The 24,663-nt window shown below is 39.6% G+C and overlaps 2 protein-coding genes and 1 long non-coding RNA gene across 5 annotated transcripts in view; 2 read left to right on the plus strand and 1 right to left on the minus strand.

Annotated features, from left to right (window-relative positions):
• Positions 1–24,663, plus strand: part of LOC107227623 (CCR4-NOT transcription complex subunit 6-like) — a 505,041-nt gene that overhangs the window by 84,931 nt on the left and 395,447 nt on the right. The window lies entirely within an intron of this gene.
• LOC124294835 (piggyBac transposable element-derived protein 4-like) lies at positions 1,280–3,451 on the plus strand. Its single transcript, XM_046742284.1, has 3 exons — positions 1,280–1,347; positions 1,451–1,728; positions 1,814–3,451. The coding sequence occupies exons 1-3, from the start codon at positions 1,316–1,318 to the stop codon at positions 3,403–3,405; spliced, it is 1,902 nt and encodes a 633-aa protein (XP_046598240.1). The 5' UTR covers positions 1,280–1,315; the 3' UTR covers positions 3,406–3,451.
• LOC124294841 lies at positions 12,204–13,035 on the minus strand. Its single transcript, XR_006904782.1, has 3 exons — positions 12,871–13,035; positions 12,507–12,698; positions 12,204–12,432 (listed from the first exon to the last, which is right to left on the minus strand). It is a non-coding gene; the product is annotated as an uncharacterized LOC124294841 (long non-coding RNA).

Consider the following 24,663-nt stretch of genomic DNA (forward strand, 5'->3'; position numbering starts at 1 on the left):
ATTTGGATTGTACAAGTCGTAACTAATCTTTGATCTTACCGCTGAAAGTCGTCTGGATTAATTTATCTCTACACCAAGTAGCAGCAATATACAGGGTGGGCCAAGAAAAACGGCAACGATTTGAAACACGAGTAAAATGCGAAAAATTTTATTCCAGAAATTAGAAGAATGAACCTTTCAGACTAAGAAGTTAGTTTGAAATGAGTCCTGGAAAATCGGGAAATATCAGGAAATTTGATATTTAATGGACGTTTGACACCCTCACTCTGTACATTGTACTTGTGAGGGATGTATTCCGTAATTTACTATGCGCTTATACGTGATATCAAATTAACCATAACTCCATCGAGAATACCGATTTCCACGAACTTACCTAGAATCTGTAGATCATGCAGCGATCGTGCAGTTGGTTCCCATCTGGAACATATGGTGTACAGGTGTAATTAGTTTAGCTGAAGTGCGTAATCTGATTCCGTCAACTCGGATACTCCGACGATATCCTTACAAGTTCCCGATGTATCCCAGTAACGACAAGACTCCTCAACGTCAAGTAACCACCTTAACAGCTGTTTTCCTTCACCGATTGTTGGTTATGCAAGAACCTGGTGCCGACACCGTAATACGCGAGCCAGTCATCGCTCGACGCTTTCTTTGCTCGCTGCTCGCTCTTTCATTGTTTCCATCTCTACACTCTATTCGCGTTTCTGCAGCTCACGTCACGGCGCTGACGTTACGGTCGGCATTCCCGGTGCAAAGCGGTTTTTCACTCGGGCAGTTTGTCACGGAAACAAAAGGTGCACAGCAGAATTCACTTGACGTTATTATCGCTTAATGCAGGTCGAATGCGACGCGGTGATGTCAAAATTCTTTAGCTATATTCTAAAATCCGAATAGTCGACAAGTTGTTTTAACCCTTATGTTAGTAACCAACTTTACCGACGTCTTTTAGCAACCGGGTACCCGGGTACCCACAATTCTGAGTATTAAAAATTTTGTTTCTTTTATTAAAAAATTTTTTTCCAAAATATTTTTTTCTTGCAATATTAATAGTAAGTGACAATGTAAACAAAAAAAAAATAATAACAACGTAGAGTTGTGAATGACATCTGAAACGTATTTGGGGCACTCCAGGTAGTCGGCCGGTTTTTATTGTTCGGAGCCGAGCAGATGCCGTTGGAGAGAGAGAAAAACTCAAGGTTATTTCTTCGTTTTCTATCGCGCACTAGATTCGAGCATTTTTTAGTACGCAACAGATTTTTGGTGAAGTCAGACGTGTTTTATTTATGGTGTTCTCTTCACAGTGAAAAATAAAGTTATGGAACAACTATCGAGAGCTGAATATGCTAGGTAAATAAACGTTACATATATTTAACATTTGTAAATATTTTAATTACAATTTTGTGTAATAAAATTATTTACGACTTATATCATATAATATTTAATTTATTAGATTAAGTGCAACCGAAAGAAATGAATATTTGAAAAAACTACTTGGAGAACATGACAGAGATTCGAGCGGGGTTTCTGACAGTGATGACGAAGACTGGATTCCAGCAAATATAGCTAGACGTCAAATTTTAAATCAAAAAGCTAATTCAGGGCATGACGAATCAGAAGATTCTGAAGATACAGGAGAAATCGCTGAAGGGAATTCAGCAGTAGAAGAAGAGGTTGAGAATAGCGAGAGTGAGGATGACGACAATGAAGTAGAAACTGCTGAGCCTGAAGGTAATAAAATATTCGTTTTTAACAATGATTGGAATACTAATTTTTTTTCTTAAATAATTAATTTATGTTGTTATTATTATTTTAGGACGAGCTCAAGAACCATCTGAAAGTTTTATTGCGAAAGATAAGACAGTGTGGAACAAAACTCCACCAACTCAGCATCAGACCGCAGCTCATAATGTTGTACGCCAGCGGAGTGGGCCTCATCGCAGTACGGAAACGTTGTCAATTAGTGAGACTTTCAAAAAAATGTTTACTCACGAAATGGTTGATATAATCGTCCGTCACACTAACAAGAAAGCTGAAACCATTTTCCAAGAATATAACGCTGACCATCCAAACTCACAGCATCAATGGAAGCCCGTTACAATACCCGAAATTTATTCGTTCTTCGGTATCTTGATTTGTGCTGGCGCAAATAATTCAAATACAGACCATACTTTTGACATGTGGCACTCCAATTCTTATCCACTGTATCGCGCGACGATGGGATTGGCGAGATTCCATAATATTCTGCGTTTTTTGAGATTCGATGACAGTAATACTCGAAGTGAACGTAAAAAAAAAGACAAGGCAGCTCCAATTCGTGATGTGTGGACAATGTTGAATTCCAATTTAGCTCAGATGTACAAACCAACCGCAAACTTGACGATTGATGAACAACTATATCCATACCGTGGCCGTACTGGGTTTACTCAATATATACCATCGAAACCAGCTAAATATGGTATAAAGATCTGGTGGATTTGTGATGCAGAGAACGCATATCCTTTGAAAGGGATTATGTACACTGGTAAAACAGATAACACTCGAGAAAAGAATCAGGGTGAAAGAGTAGTGAAAGAATTGGCGGCTCCGTACCGAGGTAGTGGTAGAAATATCTGCATGGATAACTTCTTTACTACTCTGCCAGTTGCTAAACATTTGTTATCGTGGAATATGACTGTTGTTGGCACGGTAAAAAAAAATAAACCTTACATCCCTAGTGTTATGGGAGCAAATAAGACACGGGAGCAGTATTCGACAGTTTTTGGATTTCACGAAAAGGTTACCATGTGTTCTTACGTTCCTAAAAAAAATAAAGCTGTCATTCTGATGTCTACAATGCATTCAGATGCATCAGTTGGTGATGACGCTAAAAAAAAACCAGAAATAATAAATTTTTTTAATAAATATAAAGCTGGCGTCGACACAATGGACCAAATGTTGCGGAGATACACCAGCCAACGACGATCTTCGAGATGGCCAATGGCAATGTTTTTCAACATGCTAGACATTTCTTCACTTGCGGCATATATAATTTATTATGAAAATAATAAAATGATTGCCAAAAAAACGACAGAACGTCGTCAATTTATGCGTAAGCTAAGTGAAGAACTAGCATTGCCGATGATTGAACATCGTACCGCAAATCCACAAATAATGCGCCATTTCTCAACAAAGATTGCCATTCAAAGTATTTTAGGCCAAGCACTGACAGAAACAGTCGTGGTAAATCCTGGTCCAGAGACTCCAAAAGATAAAACCGGAAGGAAAATGGTTACAGGATCTTGCCATGTCTGCAATGCTTTGCCAATAAGAAGACGGCGAAAGACACGTAAGGCTTGTGCCAATTGTCACCAACCTGTATGTGACGAGCACTCAGTTAATCGTGTACAATGCCTTCAATGTCATTAATTATAAAAAAAATGTAATATTTTTTAATAAAATTTAGTTGCATGCATTTATAGAAATTAAATTCAATTTATTTCCTATGCTTTCCACTGTGGGTACCCGGGTACCCGGTTGCTAATGGGGCGATGGCTGGAGTTTAAGCTTATTTAAAAAAAATAAATAAAAAATAAATCAATTAAATGAACTCACAACTAGATTTCTTTCAAGTTAAATAACGACGATTTGAGAGCTTAAAATGAAATATTGAACTTTCTTTAAGCTATTCACACAGATACACCGCGGTGGGTACCCGGGTACCCGGTTACTAACATAAGGGTTAAAGTGAAACGCAAAATGTAACCTGCGTTGGTAAAAAAGAAAAATTCGATTTTGTGGAAAGCCACAGGTTTCTTTGTCAATTCGGTTTGCGATATCGTCTCCTGATAAGAAATAGCGTGCGTATGAATGAATATATATATGTATATCAAGCAGCCATTTATCACTGTCGCTGAATGATATTATTCGGGCACACTCTGCCTTTTGAATAATGCAGTGTGGACAAAATATATACATGTATACACGGTTACGAGATTTTTCCTCCCTTGGCATGGAATATCGCGATGCTTTACAGTACAGCCTACGGTTCGATTTGTCAAATGTTTTCAATTACACATACGTAGTCGTGTTCGGGAAAATCTGTGACCTACATTCAAGTCTGCATAATTTATAGGAAAGGAAAGATTAATTTTTTCGGTAAACCAAAAAGAAACACGAAACACAATTGTAACCGCTTGATTGGTAATTTATTGTATATCAGACAAACCAGTGATTCTGTTTACGAAATGGCGACTCACTTGGATTCCACAATTATAATCGTTGGCTAATTCTTTACAAAAACAGGTATATTTACAGCCTATTTTGACATTTCTTACTCCGCGATTGAAAGCTTTCACGTAGCGTTGCATTGATACTAGCGATAAAAGGATACCAACGAGAACTTGTTCTGTTAAGAAACAGATGAACTCGTCATTTTTATCATCATTGAAAATAGTAAATAGCATAAACTCAAACGTGCACTGCAGTCCTACAGGTCAGATGTACTGTTATTTTTTTCCAATAACTGGGAAGGAAAATTTGATTTCAGAATCGCCGAAGATGCCACTGTGCGTAAAATTGAGTTATTCGAAAGTGCGCGTGCGTCAAAGGAAGCTCTAGTGTGAAAAATATAGAATTTCAGATGTGCGCATGCGCCAACGTTGCTTTACCGCACTTCGGAAATGGTACACCTTACGCACGCTCTACAGGATTCGAAAATAGAGCTTTTCAAACAGGTGTTGAAAAGAAATGTTTTAAGGTCATTCGGTTAGAACTCAATTCCTCTAAAGCTCAAATAACTTATTTTCGGTTTTCATACGTGAAACTATTTTCGGAGGAAAGGCCCTCACTAATTCACGTAAAGGGCTATTCAAGTATCAGCTAACGTTCAGAGAATCATTGTCAAATGTTACCCGAAAGTAGTAGGCATTCCAAGCAAGCATTAGCTAACATAGGAAATTCGAAGTGCGTGCTCAAAGTGCACTTTTCTGCCTGCTGGATAAAAATTAGAAAATTTCTTCAAGAGGATGTGTTATAAATGCATGAATTGCTAAAAAATAATATCTTAGCAAATATAATGTTTATTGCATGCATTTAAGAAAAAAGACACTGTATAATGTATTTAATACTCAACGAATAATGAATTTATGTATTGAAAAACATGTTAATGTGTATTAACAATGAATAATAGTTAATATTTAATAAAGTAGGAATAAATTGAACAGGATGTGACTATAAATGGCACATGTACGTGTTATTCTCAGGTAATGAATCGATTTGCCAATAAAATTTTTCAAAAAGCGTTAGCTAACGTTAAAAAACATTAGTGGGCACAATCAGCAAACGTTACTAATCGTTATCACTAGGAGTAGGATGCAAAAATTTTTAAACAATGTGTTAGCTAATACTTGAATGGCCCTTGATAAAATGATATTTCCCCACTAGTTCTCGAATGTTACACAAGTGAAGAGTATCGCATTTAGCGGATCAGACCTTGGTAATTATTAATGGTGGAATTAGGCAGATTATTTCTCCAATAGCCTGCATTGTATGTTTTTTTTTTTTCATATTCATACGTGATTAGTTTTAGTACAGTTCTGCATTTCACATTTAGCCAGTAAATCGCTCAATTATTTGGCATTGTTACGCTATTAGTTACAAGTTAGCTATGAATTTATAAGTCTCATTACTTCTTTGATTTTTTGTTGGGATTTTTTCTCGTTCGTTGACTCCATGTTTTTCTTTGATTAAAAAATTTTACACCTTCTTATAAGTAAAAGTTCGAAACTAGTTTCTCATTTTTTGTCGCTACGCGAACATTTGACTCATCGTCATACGTTTCGGTCAATTTCTTGCAATCACGGTTGTTAATTAACATTCCACCTAAGTAAACCAACAAATTCAAAGTTCCCTACAACGTCATTCACGTACGCGGCAGAAAATCGTACTGTCAATACGGACAAAAACTTTGTATGGTCCATGTACGAGGATATTATTATATGCTGCTCGTGTAGTCGGCACTCTGTATATTCACGACCTCAAACCTGCATCCCATGTTCATTTAACGCAGTCTGTATTAGGCAATGCCGGTCGCGTGTGCGCCGGAGAGCGATTGATTCCACACTTGATGCAAAACGACACGTTTTCATGACTTGCCACAGGTTAATGTGATGAATAATGGACATCGCCGGCCATTAATCAGTCCGCCCCGCTTTTTGCCTGCAAACAAGCGCGCCCCTACCGATTGCCGTTGATACGTCACTTTCAGATTACACGATTTACACGCATTTCGCGAGCATTTCACGCGCATGCCCGAGTCTCTGAAAGTATTCATTCGTACGCTCTTGCTCGCTGTACGTAATTTCTGCTGTGACGAACGGACTGCGATTAGGAATGAACCTTCGAATCATTTCTAAACCCATGTCTCTTTCACAACGCCCCGTATCATAGGTAGTATGTTTTCCGACAACTCAATGCCGTCCTCATGACGAATGATATTATTGTAGGTACACTCGAAAACAAAAAAAACCCTTGACTGATGTATGTACGAAAGACTTCCGTCAACTGCTAAGCGACTACATAACGATATTATGAAAATGCAAATGAAGGTTGAATTGAGCTGTTGAAATATCAGCATGGTAACGTCGATTAGATTCAGGCAAAAATCGCTATTTCCTGATCAATCTGCCAAATGATTTTCTTGTATTTGGACTCAACTAGCGAAAGAAGTGTCAGCTTCGTCATACTTATTGATCGAGTCTTCTTATTGTCGGTGAACTGAAATTTTGCAGGATAAATAGTTCCACGTCACTCCGTCGGAAGTAACCGGGTACTTTCTGCGGTGGAAGTAGCTGAAAACTATTCGAAAAGCTTCAGCACTAGTCGGTGAGACGACGGGAGACGTTTACTCACTGTCAGAACTTCCGTAGGCAAAGTTTTGTTCAACTTTGGAGAGAGAGAGTGTTCATGATTGTGCTGAAGAATGAAACGAGTCGTCATCAATGGATCTGTAAGAAAGAGAAGAAAAAAAAAAAAAAAAAATGGAAGTCTTTCTGAAAACTGGCAACTACGCCGATGGCTACGGTTTCATTTTCGTTTTTCAACGAAATATAAACAATGGGTTTGTATAACTATGTATTGGCGGTTCCACACAACCGTAAGAACAACAGCTCTTCGGTATCGATTGAGATGAAGAGAGCTTGCACGCATGACTCGTTTGTAATAAAATTAATGGAGCGTAGCTAACCTCGTGAGGACATTCTCCTTGCTTTCATTTACCTCTGTAACTTCTGCTTGAGCAATTCCACGCTTCAATTTCCACACATGCAACTATGCCCGCCTCCGAGGTCTTTGTTACTTAGTCTACTGCTGCCGCGTCTCTGCGTTGGCTATTTTCGTTCTAATGCCGATGTGGAGTTAGAGATATTCAGATTATTTATAATTTTCCCGCGATTTTTTACGCGCCATCTCATTGAAATATGCGTAGCATTCCACTGAAGCAGAGGTTGGTAATTGAAAATAAAACGTTCTGATCATAGTCATTAAGTAGACACTTTTTTACTAACGTAGTAAAAACAGATTTTCAATGTTTTAGATCACGGCGATCTTCCGTTCTATGTTATAAGTTAAAGATCCTACGAATAATTTCTAATATGATTAAGTACTGCTGCAATCCTGTCAGCCGCTAGATCGATAGTCCAATTTACTAAATCGAAAAGTCGCGGTGAAAAAAACTGGAGTAACATCAGCGAAGAAAAAAAAAAAAAAGATAAAAAACGTGGCAGTCCCTCCAGTAAGAATTGCTTACAACAGAAATTTTGTCGCGTGAATTTTTCTGAGGATAATAAACGTATGTCGTCATCCGCGTGATACTGGTCGCACTATAAATTTTACAATATTTTTTTTTCTCTTCAACAATTCTGTGAAACAATCAACTTTTATGTTGGGCATGCAGCGGTGCCTAATATAAGATATAAAAAACAGTTCGAGTTCTAATCGCATGTGTTTTTATGGCTTGTTACACGGCGGATAATTATGATTCACTCACCATGCTCGTGAACAACGACATTATTTTCAAATGAACCGTGCACCAAACGACGAATCGAGACACTGACGGATCTGCCAAGTACCTCGCATTTAATTTCTATTTATAATTGGTCGAAGCGTTGACTTGTCCCGACGGCTCGACAATACCGTATAAATCAGGTTTCTTCATCTCATTTTATCACCTCTAATCAGTTTTTTCATATTAACACTAGGACGGTAACGGGGGTTGAAAAAACACCCAACGTGAATTTAATGTTTCCGCTACAAGAGAACAGTTTACGTTTTCGACTTGAGACACCGACCATAATTCACACTTTTTTGAAACTTACGTAAAAAGTTTTTTGACCCACGTGATTCTTTATTCAAAAAATGAAGAAAATGATACTCCATAGGACCCTTAACGATATGATGTACCCGAGAGATGGAATTTACGAGATTGGGGGATTCTTTCACCCCCGTTACTAAAATAGGTAAAAAAAAAATAAAAAAATATATAACTTTGCCGTTCTAGGGTTGATTTTAGCCGGTTATCTTATCGCATTTCTACATATCGATGTTATTCCTGCAACCCAATTATTCGCTACAGGTTTTTCAAAGCTTGTACTCGTTTGCGACGAGGCATACCTGAATTAATCGAAAAATAGGGCGAGAGAATTCAACCTGCGATTGAAAATTAGCACACATGTATTGTAAATGGGCAGAAAGCCGCTCGAACAGTATCGCCACCAATAGCCAGGTGGGAGTTAGCGCCCCCCTCTCTATACGCGGCGTTCTACATAAACGGACACGTACATTTATAACGTGTGTACTCATTGGATGTTCACGGCCAACGAGTCGCGGCGAGTCTTCGTCGCTGGCAAAGGTAATTGCTTTACCTACTTTATTAGGCCATACAATGACACGCGTACCGACGTCCGGATGAATTGCTCCCGCGTGAGCCGTCTGCATTATTCAAACCTACTAACATTAATTATGTACCGTGTCATAAATGCCGACTCCGCGAGGCGTTTTGCACGGATGCCTCCTTCGAAACATTGGTCAAATTTCGCGTCTTCACTTTTCGATCATTTATTCATTCACCTGGCATGTATGTTCATCGTGACATCGTTGCAGACACACGTATTGGTATGTAATTTAGAGACTATGAAAATTTTACGCGAATCTAATCGCACTGTTATATTGCAGAAAACTCTGTCAATGTACGTAAGAGCCTGGAACACAACGGTTGTCTCACAATTGGACGCGTGAAAAATATAATACACCGACTATGTGGTCATTTTGAAAATTTCTGTGTATGGAAATGATGCTTTCTATAGTAAGAAAGTTTTGCTCGAGCCTCCGATAGATTTACTCGAGTGATTTCCGTCTTTCGTTTCACAATCAGTCTGCTGCAAATCTAGAAGCAGGGTCTTGTACATTTGAAACGAAGTGGTATTCACTCATAGATTGAGCGATAAGCAATTTCAAGGGATTCCAAGCAACTTGAGAGTGACTGCTTTCCAAAGTAGTTTACGATTTCAAGAAGTAAATAAATGTACGATATTATGCGATTTCAATAGATTTTACGTGATTTTAATCGATTACGCGTGATTTCAAATAATTTCACGCGATTTCACGGAATTATCCGTGATTTCAAGCGACTTTACAGTGACTGTTTTCAAAAGTAGTTTGCGATTTCAACAAGCGAACACGCCCTTGATTTCAAAGCAATCATATTACAAAGCAGCTTGATTTTTCTGCCACACCATCAGGAACGATTCATTTCTGTTGCAATTACCACCCGTAATAGACTACAATCTAAATCGTAACTTGAACGTTACAACCATTTTGGAAATTTTTCATTTCTGTAATCCGAACTCGTTCGTTAGCAATCGGTATAGATTTGCAAGTTTTGGGTTACAGGTGTCGAAATTTTCCGAAACCAGATGCCGAGTGTCAAAAATAATAGCATTACTGTGCATCATTATGACTATGGCTATCACACAAAAGAAGGTGAATTTGGTTTCATCTCTGTGCGCAGTTCGTTCGACGTTCAGTGTTCAGTTACTAGTAATTGTAAGGATAATTGGTGGGCTAGTTCTCATTCTCAATGGTCGTGTCTGCCGTGATCCTTTCGCAATAATTCATCCCGTTTATGTCTATACTTGAGCTCGCCTGGCCGTGGTTGCGCAAAAATACATGCTTCTCTGGGCGCAGAGTCGACCGTTTGAGTTTCTAACCATTGTTGGTCTGGTAGGACGCTGCTATTTAAACTCCAAAACCCGATTGAAGAGAGATAAGATCGCTAGTTGTCCGTAACCGAGTGACGTCGTGATGAAATCCCTTTGTGATATACCAACTCGATCAATTGGATGAAGCCCGCAATCACCGCCCCACGAGTTCCATGCATTACAATGAGCGCCCAAACTCGCACTGTGCGTTTCAACCTTAACCTTAGCCTCGATCTCAATTACCGTTATCCTGATTTTAAAGTTGAATAAAATCATTGCGGAAGCCTTCCGCTATCAGGCGTATCATGATATTCAGCAGCAAGAAAAGCAGACAGCCGAAGTCGAGCTTATTGTGCTGTTTTCTCTCAGTTCCTCAAACTCAATCAAATGAACGAAAATCGGAAAGGCCTATCTAACGCTGAGCTTTTACCCGTCTTGGTAGAAGTCTTCTTTACCATCTCTCTCTCTCTCTTCCTATGAAATATCATTCTCTCGTACGAAAATTCTGTTGGAGCTGTGACGAAGGACTATTTAAGTAGCACAATTATATTGAGGGACTCAAATCTGAGAACGTATTGAAATCAGAATATATAAATTACAATAGTTCACATGGCCGATCATGGGCAAACATATGACTAAAGCCTTGATAAAACTTTAAGGAATTTGCTATTATCATGATTAAAAAAAAGCTTACTTATTACTCAGTAGTCTGTATATTGATTAAAATTGTACCCTTCCGAAATATTATCATGTCGAAGTTAGTAAAGTCATCGTAACGATTCATGCTGAGGAAAAACCATTATTTCTTCATTTTGGAACTTTTTGAAATTCCGCAAACCGTAATAAAACAAAACATCATCTAATCATATTTGGAAATCTTTGTTCCTTCAAAATCATTGTAAAAATAAAAAAATAGGCATTTTTCTCAATGTTTCGTTACGGTAACGTTACTAACTTCAACTTCGTGAAATATTACTACTGAGCTTGAGAGTCCCCGCGTATTTCCATCTTGATATCTCTCAGGAATCGATTTTGCTACTTTTGGTCGTACCGATAAGAGTGTGAACTTGACAGAAGTTATTATTTTTGCGAAAGTTCATTTGACACCTAATAAGTTACGTTAGGGATGTATAATTGTGTATTGGAAATAAGATTATTTAGATGAAAAAAATATATTCGCATTGCTAATTGTTGTGTTAGTTCATATTGAATAAGTAGCCTGGTTACTATTGAAACAACATTTATTGACTGGTAGTGCGTTACATATAGATATCTCGTTTGCTCTAACTTTTCGTCATCTCGCAGACCGGTCACGCATAAACGCCTTGAGGCGACGTTGCAACACAATTTGAGAACCGCACACTAACCAAAAAACAATCCATTGCTACCATAGCAAGTATATTGTTTTTCTTAAAGGCTGTGAAAAATCGTCATATCCAAGAAAATTCACAAGTCGTTTTAAAAGAAATTTCACCTCAGTTGAATCCATCTTTTCTTTTACTCTGGAATCCACAATTGATTTCGATCATCGCCTAAACCTTCTTCGTACCTTTCCGAAAGAATTTTCACACTACGTGTTTTTTTCAGTACAAAAAAAGTAATGCAGCAGATTCCACGCAAAGTTTGTTTATACAGGGTTGCTCTGTGTAACAATAAAACAACGCAGAGTCACCAAGGTTCGAGACATGCCCAGTTGGCTGCCTATAACCGGTTCATGCGATTCTTGTCATACAAATTTCCACGTCGAAATGTCGTACTAATGCCATCGGTCAACGGTAGCAGCAACAGCAGCCAGAAGCCGGCAGCGTACGCTCTCTGGCCCTTTGATTTATCGGGACTTTTCAATCAGCTCTCTCTCCCCCTCCTCCCCCTCATTGATTTACGGCACGTAATTATAGCGCTGATCACTTACGAGCGGTAATAACGAACCGCCATCCATACGTAGAGCACAAACCCAGGCGTTAATAATTAAATCCGATCGAGTCGTCCTACATACACAATACACGTGGTGTACTCCAGGAATATCGAGGTGAGCGTCTACCTGGGAGGGGCGGCACGTTATTCGAGGACAAAACTGCCCCTTGGGCTATCGGCTGCGCCTTGCGTACTTCAAATAAACCTGCTCATAAGCGTGCATGTCTGTGTTCGCTCGTACAGCAACAACGACTGCAATTTTGATGTGACTACCGAGTCAGGAAGCCTGAAAAGAAAGTACCTAAGTATACCTGCGGGGTATGGCAGTTGTACCGTTATATTTCTAGATTATTGGCGTACGAGCAAGGTAAACCTAGACGAAGGTGAATCCTCGTTCGCAAATTGATCGTCAAGATGGCAACGATTCATTAAACCGTGCAAGTTTAATCAATTCACCGCTACTTTCACGCCTCCTCCGTGTATGCAGAGAAGTATGTTCGTTGAACGAACGATGAACGCGTTGACTCAGCTTGTTCGATACTGTGTGTTACCCTGAAAATGTAGTGGGATTAATATGTCGCGATAAAGTTCGTTGTACCAGTATTTCATTAATGCCAATAACCTGACACTCGGCGTTTTTACTACTCTGGAAACACGTTTTTCCCCTTCGGGTACCTTAGCTTGAATCTTAAGAGCAGCTTATCAAAGTTCACGGATATCTTACCACCGGCGTAACTGAGACGGCTCCAAGGTGTTTTGCACGCTCAATCCGTACTCTCGAGTCACACTTTTGCGAGTTTGCGGGAGCAGCTGGCTGCGAGACAGGCACTACAGGGATACAGGTTCACTGAGAAGCAGTGGACGTGTATCTGGTCTCTCGTATATTATACTAAAGGTAGTAACTACGGTACTGGCGTACAACGATCTGCCGCCTACAACGACACGCGAATGGAATTTCAATCACGTGCCTCTGACTCTTGAAACTTTCTAATAGATCGAAGGTGGGTAAGGGGAGGTCTGTAGTAGATGCTTAACGAAAAATCTATCGCAAAGCCAACAACCAAGTTGAATTACCAGCCTGTCCACAGCGCTATCGGAAACGTTGATCAAACGCAAGATACTCTTGATGATGATACACTCGCGGAAAAAATTAAAACCCCCTCCCGTTGTTGACCGAAATATGTTCAACTTTGAAACGCTGCGCGCTGTAACTTTGCGTAAGATTCAGATTAAAAAGCTGAGGCAAAAACGATGTTGAAGCTGAAAATTTTGGTTTCGAGCTCCATTTTTCAGATTCAGTTTATATTTTGCTCGATATTTAAGTCGCAATTCAAGAAAACTGTTGACTTCCACTAACGTGTACTCTTCAGAGGGTTGCTCTAATCAAGAACATATCCCTTAAATGTGTTATCTAGCATAGCGGTGCTGGCATTGATTCGGTAACTGAGCAACGATTATCATCACGTAATTATATTGTATCGGGGAAAATTTGAGAATGCATAAATGCAGCTTTCTAGACCACGCTACTTTATACAAATACACGCGATTTCGCAATGGATACACAGCTTGCGAACGCTAGTGGCGTTATTGAAAGTCATTGTTTCTTGCAACCTATGACCTTCCCGCGTTGCATGCTGCTTCCGCTTCAGTTGTTAGTCAAATGCTCGCTGAGAATTTATATTGCCAGCTTGCAACTCGTATCGTGTCCTTGAAACAGTCCATGAATGAACCAACTGTCCACCATGGGTTGAAAAGTGTATTTTATATGGAAATAACGTAATCATCACGACAGTGTCTTTCATAATCCGTACCTACTTCATTTGATTTAATGAATTCGTGAGGCACTCCAATGTACACGTGTGGACATTAATTCAGAAACGACTAATTTTTCAGCCTAATCTGCGTTACCAACGTAATCGACTCGGTCGAAAAACTAGTCGTCTCTGAATCAATGTTCACCATGTGTATATCATTTGTCCTTGAATAGTTTTCGTTTCGAGAGAACAAGGGACGCCCTTGGATAAATAAAATGATCTTGACAAAATTGTCGGTCGTGTAATAGTACCAACCAAAGATTACGTAATACTTTTGGTAAAATATGTACAGGTTTCTTTGTATACAATAATTCCGGTACAGAAAATGAAAATACTACCATCCACGGTCTGACATAATTGTAGATTAGGCACGCTATGGGCATATATTACATGGTTCTGGACGCAAACTCCGTAGCGTCACAGAGCTCACTCGGGTCTCGACCTCTTCCGTAATTGCTAGTGTAGCTAGAATATCAAAAACCTCAAGACCACGACAACCGACGACAAATGTAACAAGTAATAATGCATAACGCACTCACAGGACGAGCTGTTACACAATTATAGAGAGACTGCCGCGATACTTCGGAGGTCTGTTGTTACATTTCTTTAATAACTTTTTGGTATTTTTTTCCGTACTCTTAGTTCAGTCAAAAGACAAGCAGCACAGTCTTATCCGATCTCTCGATCTGGTTTGGAGACTAGAATCGGCTCGACGAATTCAAAAGACTTGAAACGAGTTGAAGTCAACTCATATGACTTCACGTTCTAATCTTACTTTACTGTATTTAGCTTCGTGAGAACTCAAGTTAATAGTGCAATACTAAAATTCGTGTTCTCAATGTCACTACAAATTCCTTTGTTCATGACGTTTGTTCAATGAAATTTTTTCATACAACGTAGCACGCGTTTTCATTGGATATAATCCAGTTCTCAGAACGTAACAGGTACCTAAGCGGTGAAAGGGAATGGCTCCATCTATTTTATTCACATTCATATATTGTATACACGGAACACACATTCTTACACTATCGTCTGAAACCTCGTATCGAGTTGGCACAAGTTTACAAACTGTTGAAGTCACCTGACATGAACAGGTCTGTTTCGCAATGAAAAACGGAAGTGACCGAAAATCTGTGGGGCTTTAAGTTAGCTCGACTGTGACCTTAATTTTCATTTCTTATTGCGTAGCGAAACATCACGATGATCTTTCGTCGTCATTTTTGAACCCACATAGTGTTCTACTACATACAGCAGATTATTTCCTAAACCGAACGAAACATACAGGGAATTACTCTATACGCGGATGAAGTAAATGTTGTTCCGTTTCAATTACTGGGCTATCTTCAGCAAGAATCTTGCTGCATTATTCATGATTATTTAGTGACCCTAAAACTTGTTAATGCCTACTTACGTATTCAAACACCGCTCGGTGGTGTTAGTTGGACAAACCGAGAGTCGGCGCGTCGAGTTCTGAGCCCTCTATTCCTGGCAATGCACATTTACGCCTTACTCGTGTTCCTCGCCTCTTCTTACCACGCTCCATGTGCTTAGTTCAGGTGGTATTTACAAGTAACGTGTACACATACGCGTGATGTGTTGGTCGATTTTAATGGTCAATCTAGAAACCCTCGTATTTTCATAGTTTTCTCACCTTTTTTCACTCATTCTTAGCGCTTCGTGATTGTTTTTTTCAAGTTTCGAGCCTCGCTCACGCTTGGAAATTACGCTAACCCTAAGCGTTGTACGCTACCAAAGTTTATGACTATGAGATAACCGCGTTGATGTAGTGAGATTTGCAGTCTAATACAGAACCGACAAGTTTCGCGTGAGAAACTTACCCTACATGCAGGCTTCAGCTCATCGTCGATCGACATTCCTGATTACTCTTAATTTTTATTCAGGCAGCACGAATGTTTTGGAAATCTAATCTGCTGTCTACATCACTGTAAACTAGTTCGATCTAGACGTATTTCGTGTGTAAAAAATAGGCTCCTGGATAACAGTATTTGATCGAAAACAGTCCAATCAATTAACCTTAAGAAACAAGTGCATTTGTGTATCTCCTACTACATACTTGATCAAATTTTTGTTATACTCAGATATATTGCCTTGAAAAAACGTTTTTCGTCAAACGTTTATCATTGAGGCACGCGTAGATTCTCGCGTTCTAAGTCATGACAACGATCCTTTTTTCCTCTGAAATGGTTTACAGTTCACAATCGCATCTTATAGGCGTATATCTATCGCATATATCCCTCACGTGATTGTGTCAAACGCCGTAAATTTTTGTTCTCGCATTAAAAAGTAATGGGACGTTACAGAGAAGCACGTGGAATGCCAGATGATGACGGATCCCGTTAAACGCTCGCCCATAACAATCAAGAGGAGAAATTGAATACTTCCGTTTTGTTCGTGGAGCCTTTTTAAGCGTTTGTTTCTTGGCACAGAGTTGTGCGTTCGTATCATAATCGTGGAATATAGGAAGGAGGCTTGCGCATGTTCACACTGATGGACTCGAATCTATGGTGAACAAAGTTGAAGTTGGTAACGTTACTGTAACAATGCATGTTTAGGAAACATCGTTACTTGGCAACTTCAGGATTATCCGAAATTTAGTAAACCGTAATAAACAAAACATACTCAAAATTTTGAAAGCCAACTTCCTGAAAGTCGTTCTAAAATTTGACAACAATGAACTTTTCTTTGACGGTTCGTTATGTTAACGTCACTAACTTCACCCTCTTTCGCATCTGCGTTGAGCAGCTCGTGGATCTGTAAATTCTTCAGTCGGTGTGTCGTTGCGCGGATCCACGCTTTGAAGACTCCCAAGCTCCTTAAAAAGCTCTAGAGTCTTTCCTCCCTTTCACAAGCCTATCCATTCGGCCAACCATCGCTTCACTCATCCCCTAGTTTTGCACACGTAGCTCGCAAAGTGACGGCAAGGCCGACTTGCCCGGGACTCTGTGTCTGACGTCTTCTCGTTCAATATTCCTGGAGAAGGGATCCAGTGCGTTGACCTATTGTGCGAGGCAGCTGCCAACCCAATTGACACAAATAGACGTAACCTATAATGAAACTCTAGATGGTACCGCGTGCTTTTGATGCCGTCAACAGTCTCGGTGGAAGTTTAGAGGTAGTTTAGCAACTCCGGTGAACACAGTGTTCCACTTTTATCACACCAAAGAAATTACCGCCGGTGCAGTGTTCGCGTTCGCAGCATGAGAATATTCAGTCTGAGTTTACGATCATCCACCAGCTATTGAGATTCTCACAGTTTTACTTAGTCATGGGCGATGCTGTTCACTGAAATCGTGATTAGTTTGATATCATGCACATGTCCAGGAACTCCTACTTTTAAAAGGAAAACTTTCACACGATTCAGGGACACGAAATTACTACTACCAATGCTTGGATCTGTACGGATATGTTTCTTTGTCGTCTGCCGTCGACGATTGTGCTACGTATTACTGAAATCGCGTATTATGTATCCATTGCTTTTCATATCAAAAGAGTACTTGATTATCCACCAGTACGAAGAAAAGTATTTTGCTTTCAAAGATATTTCATCTATACCTGGATTCCAAGTCCTGGCCTCGGCTATACCGATTACTTCAATTACTGTCCACTTTTATATTTTGCGCACCTATAATGCGACAAAAATTTCTTAGCTGAATGCGGAGAGTTCCTTTGTAGAAGTTCTGAGTATCTCCTTTCCACGTTTTCCTGTTGCGTTGAGGCATTTCTTAGACGACCGCTTTTGAACTGCATTGAAAACTGTCTCGCTTTTCACGTCTCGCTTTGCGACGCTTTCTTCGTACCAGAAGATTGAAATCCTATTTCAGAATCGTTAGGGAATGGTACAGACGCACTGTGTATTCGTATTCCATAATTTATAAAGTTCACGAAATACCTACTTCGAAACTTGACTAAAACGTCACGCACACTCCCGTCAAAAATACATACCTAATATTCTTTCAGGCATCTGTCGAAAGTTTAAGGACGATTTAAAAAAGACCACTGCAAAACCCTTTGCGCAGTTGTAATATTATTACATACGTACATGACTATTGCTACCGTTTTTTGATCCAATCTTTAGAGAGCCAGCCTGGCTCTTTTCGGAGTCAACAGATAACTCGGAAACTCCACCGGATGTGCTGACTATTTATATACACAAATAATACCTCTAAAAAATATCGAATTTCAAGGGAAAAATGCCGGCCCTCTGAAGGTTAAAGGTTATTCTCGTACCTCGAAAGCCTTCGGGCTGTCAGCGCTGGGAAAAGCGCGAAGTTGACATTATGCTTTACTTGTTAGAACTTGTACGGGAGCATCTGCCATCGGAGGCTGCGGGTGGCGTCACGACAACAACAGCGAGCACAGTGCCGACGAGCGCAAAAAGTGGCGTGTCAACCGGATGTTTTATAGCCAGTAATCCTGCGACGGTATTGATCGAGCAAAAACTGGCTCATTGGTAGAAAAAACGAGGCTGCAACCAGCTCGCGCGAGTCGAACGATTCTCAATTCCGACGTTGAAGACGAAGAGAGAGTTTGGCTCGAATGGAGGACGGCACGTTTTCTTGGCGTTTCTTTAATTACCCGCCGAGGCTGAACGAAGTTCGAAAAGTTTGGTCCAATACCCAAAACCCAAAACTTGACTTCGAATGCTTCGAGTCGTAGCTACATACTGCGTAGAAACCTCATCATAGTCCCGATTTCGTATATTCCACATAGCAATGGTTCTAAATACTTTCGAAATACTTTTACCCCATTCAGCGGTATCGGATATCTTCTACAGTCAGAGGTGAAACTTCGGATTCACCAGAATTCTTTGGGGTCGTCGTCGACGGTTGGCCTTCTTGCTGCTCGCGACCGTGGCATGCGACACCGAGACGGGGCGTCGAGGAGAAGACGAGGAGAAGACGATGAGAAGACGAGGAGACGAGAAGTTCAGAGGAGTGGAAACGGGGAAGAGGCGAGAAACTTGGTCTGAACTAAAGCCGAATAATTAGTAGAACCGAGGTGTTGCGGACATGTCTAACCAACTACGCGAGATGCTTTCGAAATTTCTCACTTTCAGGGCTGGTTGTAATGCTTCTTTTTTTACTTTTCAATTGATAATTTTTTTTTTTTTTCATTTTACTTGTGCAACGTGCTCTGGTGCTTTAGGCACTCAAATCGTATACTCTACAATTGGCATTTCAATTCACGTCGAATAGCTTTTCAATTTTCATATGTAACTGTAGTTGATTGTAACGGATCGACTGTTTTAGGTTACATATACAAATTTTCTGACCGTGATTTAAAACATCCGAAGAAGACTTGCTCAGCTTACCTACAAGCTTACTATGTGGTTAACGTTTCGTACACGTGTTCGGAAAAATCAATGAATCGATAATGAAATCAAACTCGACTATTATCATAAAAGATTTTGACAGAGATTAAAAATTTGCATGTCTTTCAATAGCATATGACTTTCCTGTACCGGCGTCACTCTATCCAAACCCTCAAGTTTATCCAGAGTAGTTGGATTCCAATAAAAAGCTTTGTAACGCATGCCTATATTTTCTGAAAAAATGTATGAATCATTTTTCAACTGATGTAACTATTTTTGAGTCAAATTGTCGTTTTGTAACAGTATATTTAACTCGTTATATTCAACTGTTTGCAATTTTGCGCCGTGTTTTAATCTACAAAATATCAAACTAACGATACGCATCGCTGGATGCGTGAACATGCTACGTTTGCGTTTGTGGGCTCGTAAAATGTAGCAACGTCGGTAGAAATTTATACAAGGGATAGCGGTACTGTGAGTGGATTGGTTTGCCACGATGGCGTTCATCAAAATTTGATGTCGATCCCTTATGTCATAAATGTCATCGAAATATTTCTGTTCCGACGTTAACAACGCTTGGCATCGCCGATAATATATATGTTGAGAATTCTCTTGGAGCCCAAAACACATAACAATAATCAACGCCTTGGAACTTTTGCAACAATTTGGAACATACGTCTTTATAAAAATGTAAAGAACAAGCTCGCTTCTTTTCTGTACCGCTCTTTTTTTTTTACCCTACACATAAAGTATCTTCATCATGATATTTTTTCACTACCCTGCCTCGATAAAGGATGACCTCGATTTATCAAATGGCGTGATTTTTAAGCCTTGACCAAAAGTTCAGAGCTTAGAAGCGACGCCCAAGTTGACACGGCATTATCCCTGATATGTTCGGACATGTGTAGAAGCGAGTGTGAGCCAAGCTTCAAGTGTGGGTAGGTCGATACGCGGTACGTACGTCGAAGTCAAATCCTATCAGTAGTTGTGTCATAAAACGTCGAAAGGCAATCAATAAATAGGGCGGAGACCGGTCCTCGTTGCGAGTATTCAAATGAGAAGTAAAATATGTACATATCTATGCTGTACCTTGTGCCATATGCACTTGGCGCAAACGGGTTGAAGTTGAAATGCACGCTCGTCGTTCGTCGTTCCTGGCGAATACCTCTACCTGTAACTTGTTTCACCACCCATAAGAATCGTGCCGCGCACCAGCCGCTGTATCGAAGTAATTCATTCTCTGATGTCCTACTTATTACCTAAGTTTTTTCTCTTGGTTTTTGTTCCATTTATTTATTTATTTCTTCAGGTACGTAGGTAATCAAATAGACGGCAAACGAGAAGATAATCTCATCATACCCTCTCGGTAAATGATGCCTCGAATGTTGGAAAAAGCAACGTTATTGAAAACGTCACGCAATGTCGTGTGAACAACTCTGTAATTGTAACATTTTCAAATTAGTACTTCTACAATGTTATCTGGAAAGCGAGACTCGAGTATATGCAAGTCAGGAATCAATCATCCCAATGATTATTTTATAGTATCATCAAAATTTACGGGGGCTGAACTGCATTCGTATTCTGTTTACGAATAATATATTTTACAATTCAATAGTGCAACTTTGAACAATTTTGAAGTTAATTATGTTAGCGTAATGGAAGATAATTTAAAGGTGAGTTTAGAAAGCAAGAAAATATTAGTAATATCATAGTAGTTGTAATAAAGTTTAAATTTTAAAAATAGTACGATTTTGTGCATTTTAACGGTTTACTGAATTTCAGTAAATCTGAAAGTTATGAAAAAACGATTGTTTCTAAAAACACATTGTCGAAGTTGTCAGCTTCATAAAATTCAAAAAGTAGCATGATATTTTCCTCTTCCTTCCATACTACCTTCATTTAATTTACTTATGTCATCGCCTGAAATATGTTCCAAATATATATATATATATATATATATATATATATATATATATATATATTTATATATAATCGTATGCTAGTGTTCCAGTAAATATCTATTTTACATATCCGTAAATTCATCAGTGAATTTATAATGTAAAATTTTCTAACAATCCCGCTATATACCTGACAAATTATGCAAATAATATCATCCAGTATTTCCATTGTAAAATGTATATCAGGCGTCCGCGTTGTCAATCTACGGTGACTGTATTGATTGCGAAAAGCTGAAAGGACCGACCAGGAATTCGCGCGCGCGTGTGTTGTGTTTGTGTAACAGTCTGGCCGAACATATTCCAATTATCGAACCCGTATTAATTAATGTCCTGATAATCACTTTTCGTGGCGTGGAAAATAATTAATTTCCTCCATCAGTATTATACCCGTTGATTGAGGGAACATTCGTTTTACTCGCAGTCAAGCATCGTCGTTGCTGCGCACCCGGCTTTTCGATCCGTGGCTACCTGTGAAGCTGCCAGTGTATATCGGAATTTGAGTTCGACGTGACGGAAGAACTAATTATTACGCCGTCTGATCGATTCTCCATTCTCGTCAACATTTGTAATATTATCGCCGTTGCAACTATCGTAAAGCGTTACGTTCGTCCTGTTGCAGGGATAAAAAGTTGTGGAAAAAGTAAAAGTCGCGATGTGTATATAATCACTTTCTTATCAATAATTTTTGGAACTAGTTTCGTACGCAGTGTTTCAAGTACTGAGTATTAATGGTCTTGTTTTATGCGGAATATTCAACCTGCTTGGCTTGAATTAAAATGCATTATACGAGTATTGTGTACTGTTATACCGTTGTAAATGGAAAAGAAACATTTCCGCCGTAGACGGACTGCGAAGTCCTTATAAAAAGTGTGTCGGTATGAGAGTAGATTTTAACGAAAACTTCTAACACGGTAACGTGATAAGTTGGCGTGAAAAAACACTTCGGAAAGAGCTCGTCAGTCGAAGAAAAACATCATAAGGATGGAAAGTCACTTGTCGATCTTTTTTGTTGAACGGAAGGATACTCGGTTTTCTACCACGATACTATCTTCTCCATGAAATAAGTAGATTTTGTCATTCCAACGTGATCGAAGCGTACTAAACTCTCGTGTTCGTTATATAATCACAGACGGTGAAACGTTATTGACAGAACCTGGCTTGTTTCTGTTCTTCTAAAACCTAAGCACTGATATTGGCAATAAAACCGATTTGCTTGTTGAAAATCACTTGATTCGATATCGTAAAGATTCTTCCAAGAATGATCAAAAGTATACGAAGGAGAATTATTGTTGTACTTCGCCTGATAATCTTATCTTAAATACATAACAAATACAGACTACGTCAATGTTTACCTTGAGAATATACAACGTAACCGATAAGTCAATGTTTCGATTTTTTCCGCTAATCTGAACCCCCGTGACGTGAATAGATACCACTCCCTTGTTTGCTCGTCTAACTCTTTCAACCCATCGTTATCAGTGTCGGAGAATTTAGTTTCACTTCGTGGCCTTACCACTTTACAGCCTGTGATATAAATAGGTAGGTATACTCAATAACCTGGCATGCGTCATATCCGGTCCTGAACGACCAAATATTCAAGTTTAAAATTATCATTGTTGAATTAGTTCACTAAGAAGTGACCAAACTGCGACACATCTCGGCACAGACATCCGATACAATTCCCGAACCGATAATCGCGCTGTAAAAATGCATTCGAGTATTTTTTTTTCAACGAGTCAACTGCAAAAGGAATTCCATTGTTGCTATCTTCGGAATGTACGCACTTGATGACAGTCAGTTGGTCACTAAGTTTGAAAGTCGCCTCAAAAATTTGTAACGTTTCATTTTCAGGCGTATCAATATATTCCATCAATTCGATTCTCTAATCTTTCAAATTTCTAGTATTATTAACAATTCTATTCCGTCCTCGTCAGACTCTCGCCGTCGTCATCTCTGCAGTTTGACTTGCGAAAATAATGAATTTTTGTATGAATTTTGAGTGGAATGAATTGACATTATTATTTTTTTTATTAAAGTTTTACATTTTGTCGGTGGGCTAAGAAATCCTGCAAATTTGACGCGTTGAAGACTTGGGAGCTTTGATGCGCGACGAGTCATGAAGCGGGGTGAAAGTGGCGTAAAGATACAAGGATCGAGAAGGAGAACGAAACGGAAGAAGTCGCCAAGTAGTTACCTGGAAGCACGTGAAAGCGAGGGAATACGTGGCGGTTCTACTCCCCTTGGTACCGTAGCGGAAATTCATCCGTCTCGTATCAGGGAGAAGACAATGGATGCCGCTTTCACGCACCGTAATTGTTTCATTGTTTGGCGACAGTCTGGTGCAACGTGCGAGTTGCGAGGGGGGCACATTTATATCATCCCGTCGAATTGGTGGGTGGTGAATGGGTGTGGTGGTACCTTTGGGCTTCGCAGGGCATAGGTCACGGGCCCCGAGGTTTGTCGCTTGTTAAGTAGGGCACGCCTTCGCCAACCTGCAATTACCTACTCGCGTTCCAGAGTTGAATTCAGACCTGAAACAACCATTCATTTCAATGAAAACAAACCGGCTGACTAATCGCTCCCCGGTCCTTCGGGTCCCACGGACCAACCCGGTGCCAACGGAACTACGTACATTCCACCAAGTTGGATATTAACAGTATGATCTCTATACTGATACTAATCCAGCCAGGATACTTGTATTCTTGTTGATTGAAAATAAAAAAAAAACTTTCCTCTAAGAAATCGTCAACCTTGGTAGAAACAGAAATAATCTCGTGCTGCTTATATCATAGGTCCTAGTACATGATAGTAGAAATGCACTACATGGAAAGCTTCAACCATTCTGAAATACTTATCGATTGTTCTCATCTCTTATCTCATGGCTCAATTCACGTTGTGATCAGCAACTCGTACAGATTGTTACTTCGGGAACACTTTCTTGATTTGACAACAGGTTGCGTAAAATTAGTTTGTCCGTCCAATCCCGAAAACATTGTACTGGTTCATTACAATGATCGATGAAACCGAATTGATTGATATTTCTTAAGAACATCGGAAAGGGATTTATGTATGTTTTTTTTTTCGAACATATTGGGACGTGAATTATTGCCGAAGTTTTGGCTAAGAATCAGAAACCGGCGTTATTTCGTTGTCAAAACACAAGTTTGGTGATTGCGCTTTAGTATTTCTTTTAGCTTGTTACAATTTCAGGCAGACTTGGTGGCCGACGAGATAAGAACAGCGGGTCCTAATTGTTGCTTGAGAGATTGCGGGCGAGAGATAGATCACTGGGTGGCGTGTGCCCTAACCAACTTCGAACTGAACCGCGTTGGCGAGTTTACCCTGCAACACCAACCATTCCGGAAGCTGGCAATCTCGGTTCCATAGTAATTTAGTACCACCCTCTACTACAT

The sequence above is a fragment of the Neodiprion lecontei genome, chromosome 1 (assembly GCF_021901455.1).
Source record: "Neodiprion lecontei isolate iyNeoLeco1 chromosome 1, iyNeoLeco1.1, whole genome shotgun sequence".
NCBI lineage: Eukaryota > Metazoa > Arthropoda > Insecta > Hymenoptera > Diprionidae > Neodiprion > Neodiprion lecontei.

Bases quoted from the DNA above. Each gene is read 5' to 3' on its own strand.
- LOC124294835 (XM_046742284.1), top strand. From the start codon at position 1,316: ATGGAACAACTATCGAGAGCTGAATATGCTAG. The intron at 1,348-1,450 runs GTAAATAAACGT...TTAATTTATTAG, and splicing joins TCGAGAGCTGAATATGCTAG to ATTAAGTGCAACCGAAAGAA. The intron at 1,729-1,813 runs GTAATAAAATAT...TTATTATTTTAG, and splicing joins AGAAACTGCTGAGCCTGAAG to GACGAGCTCAAGAACCATCT.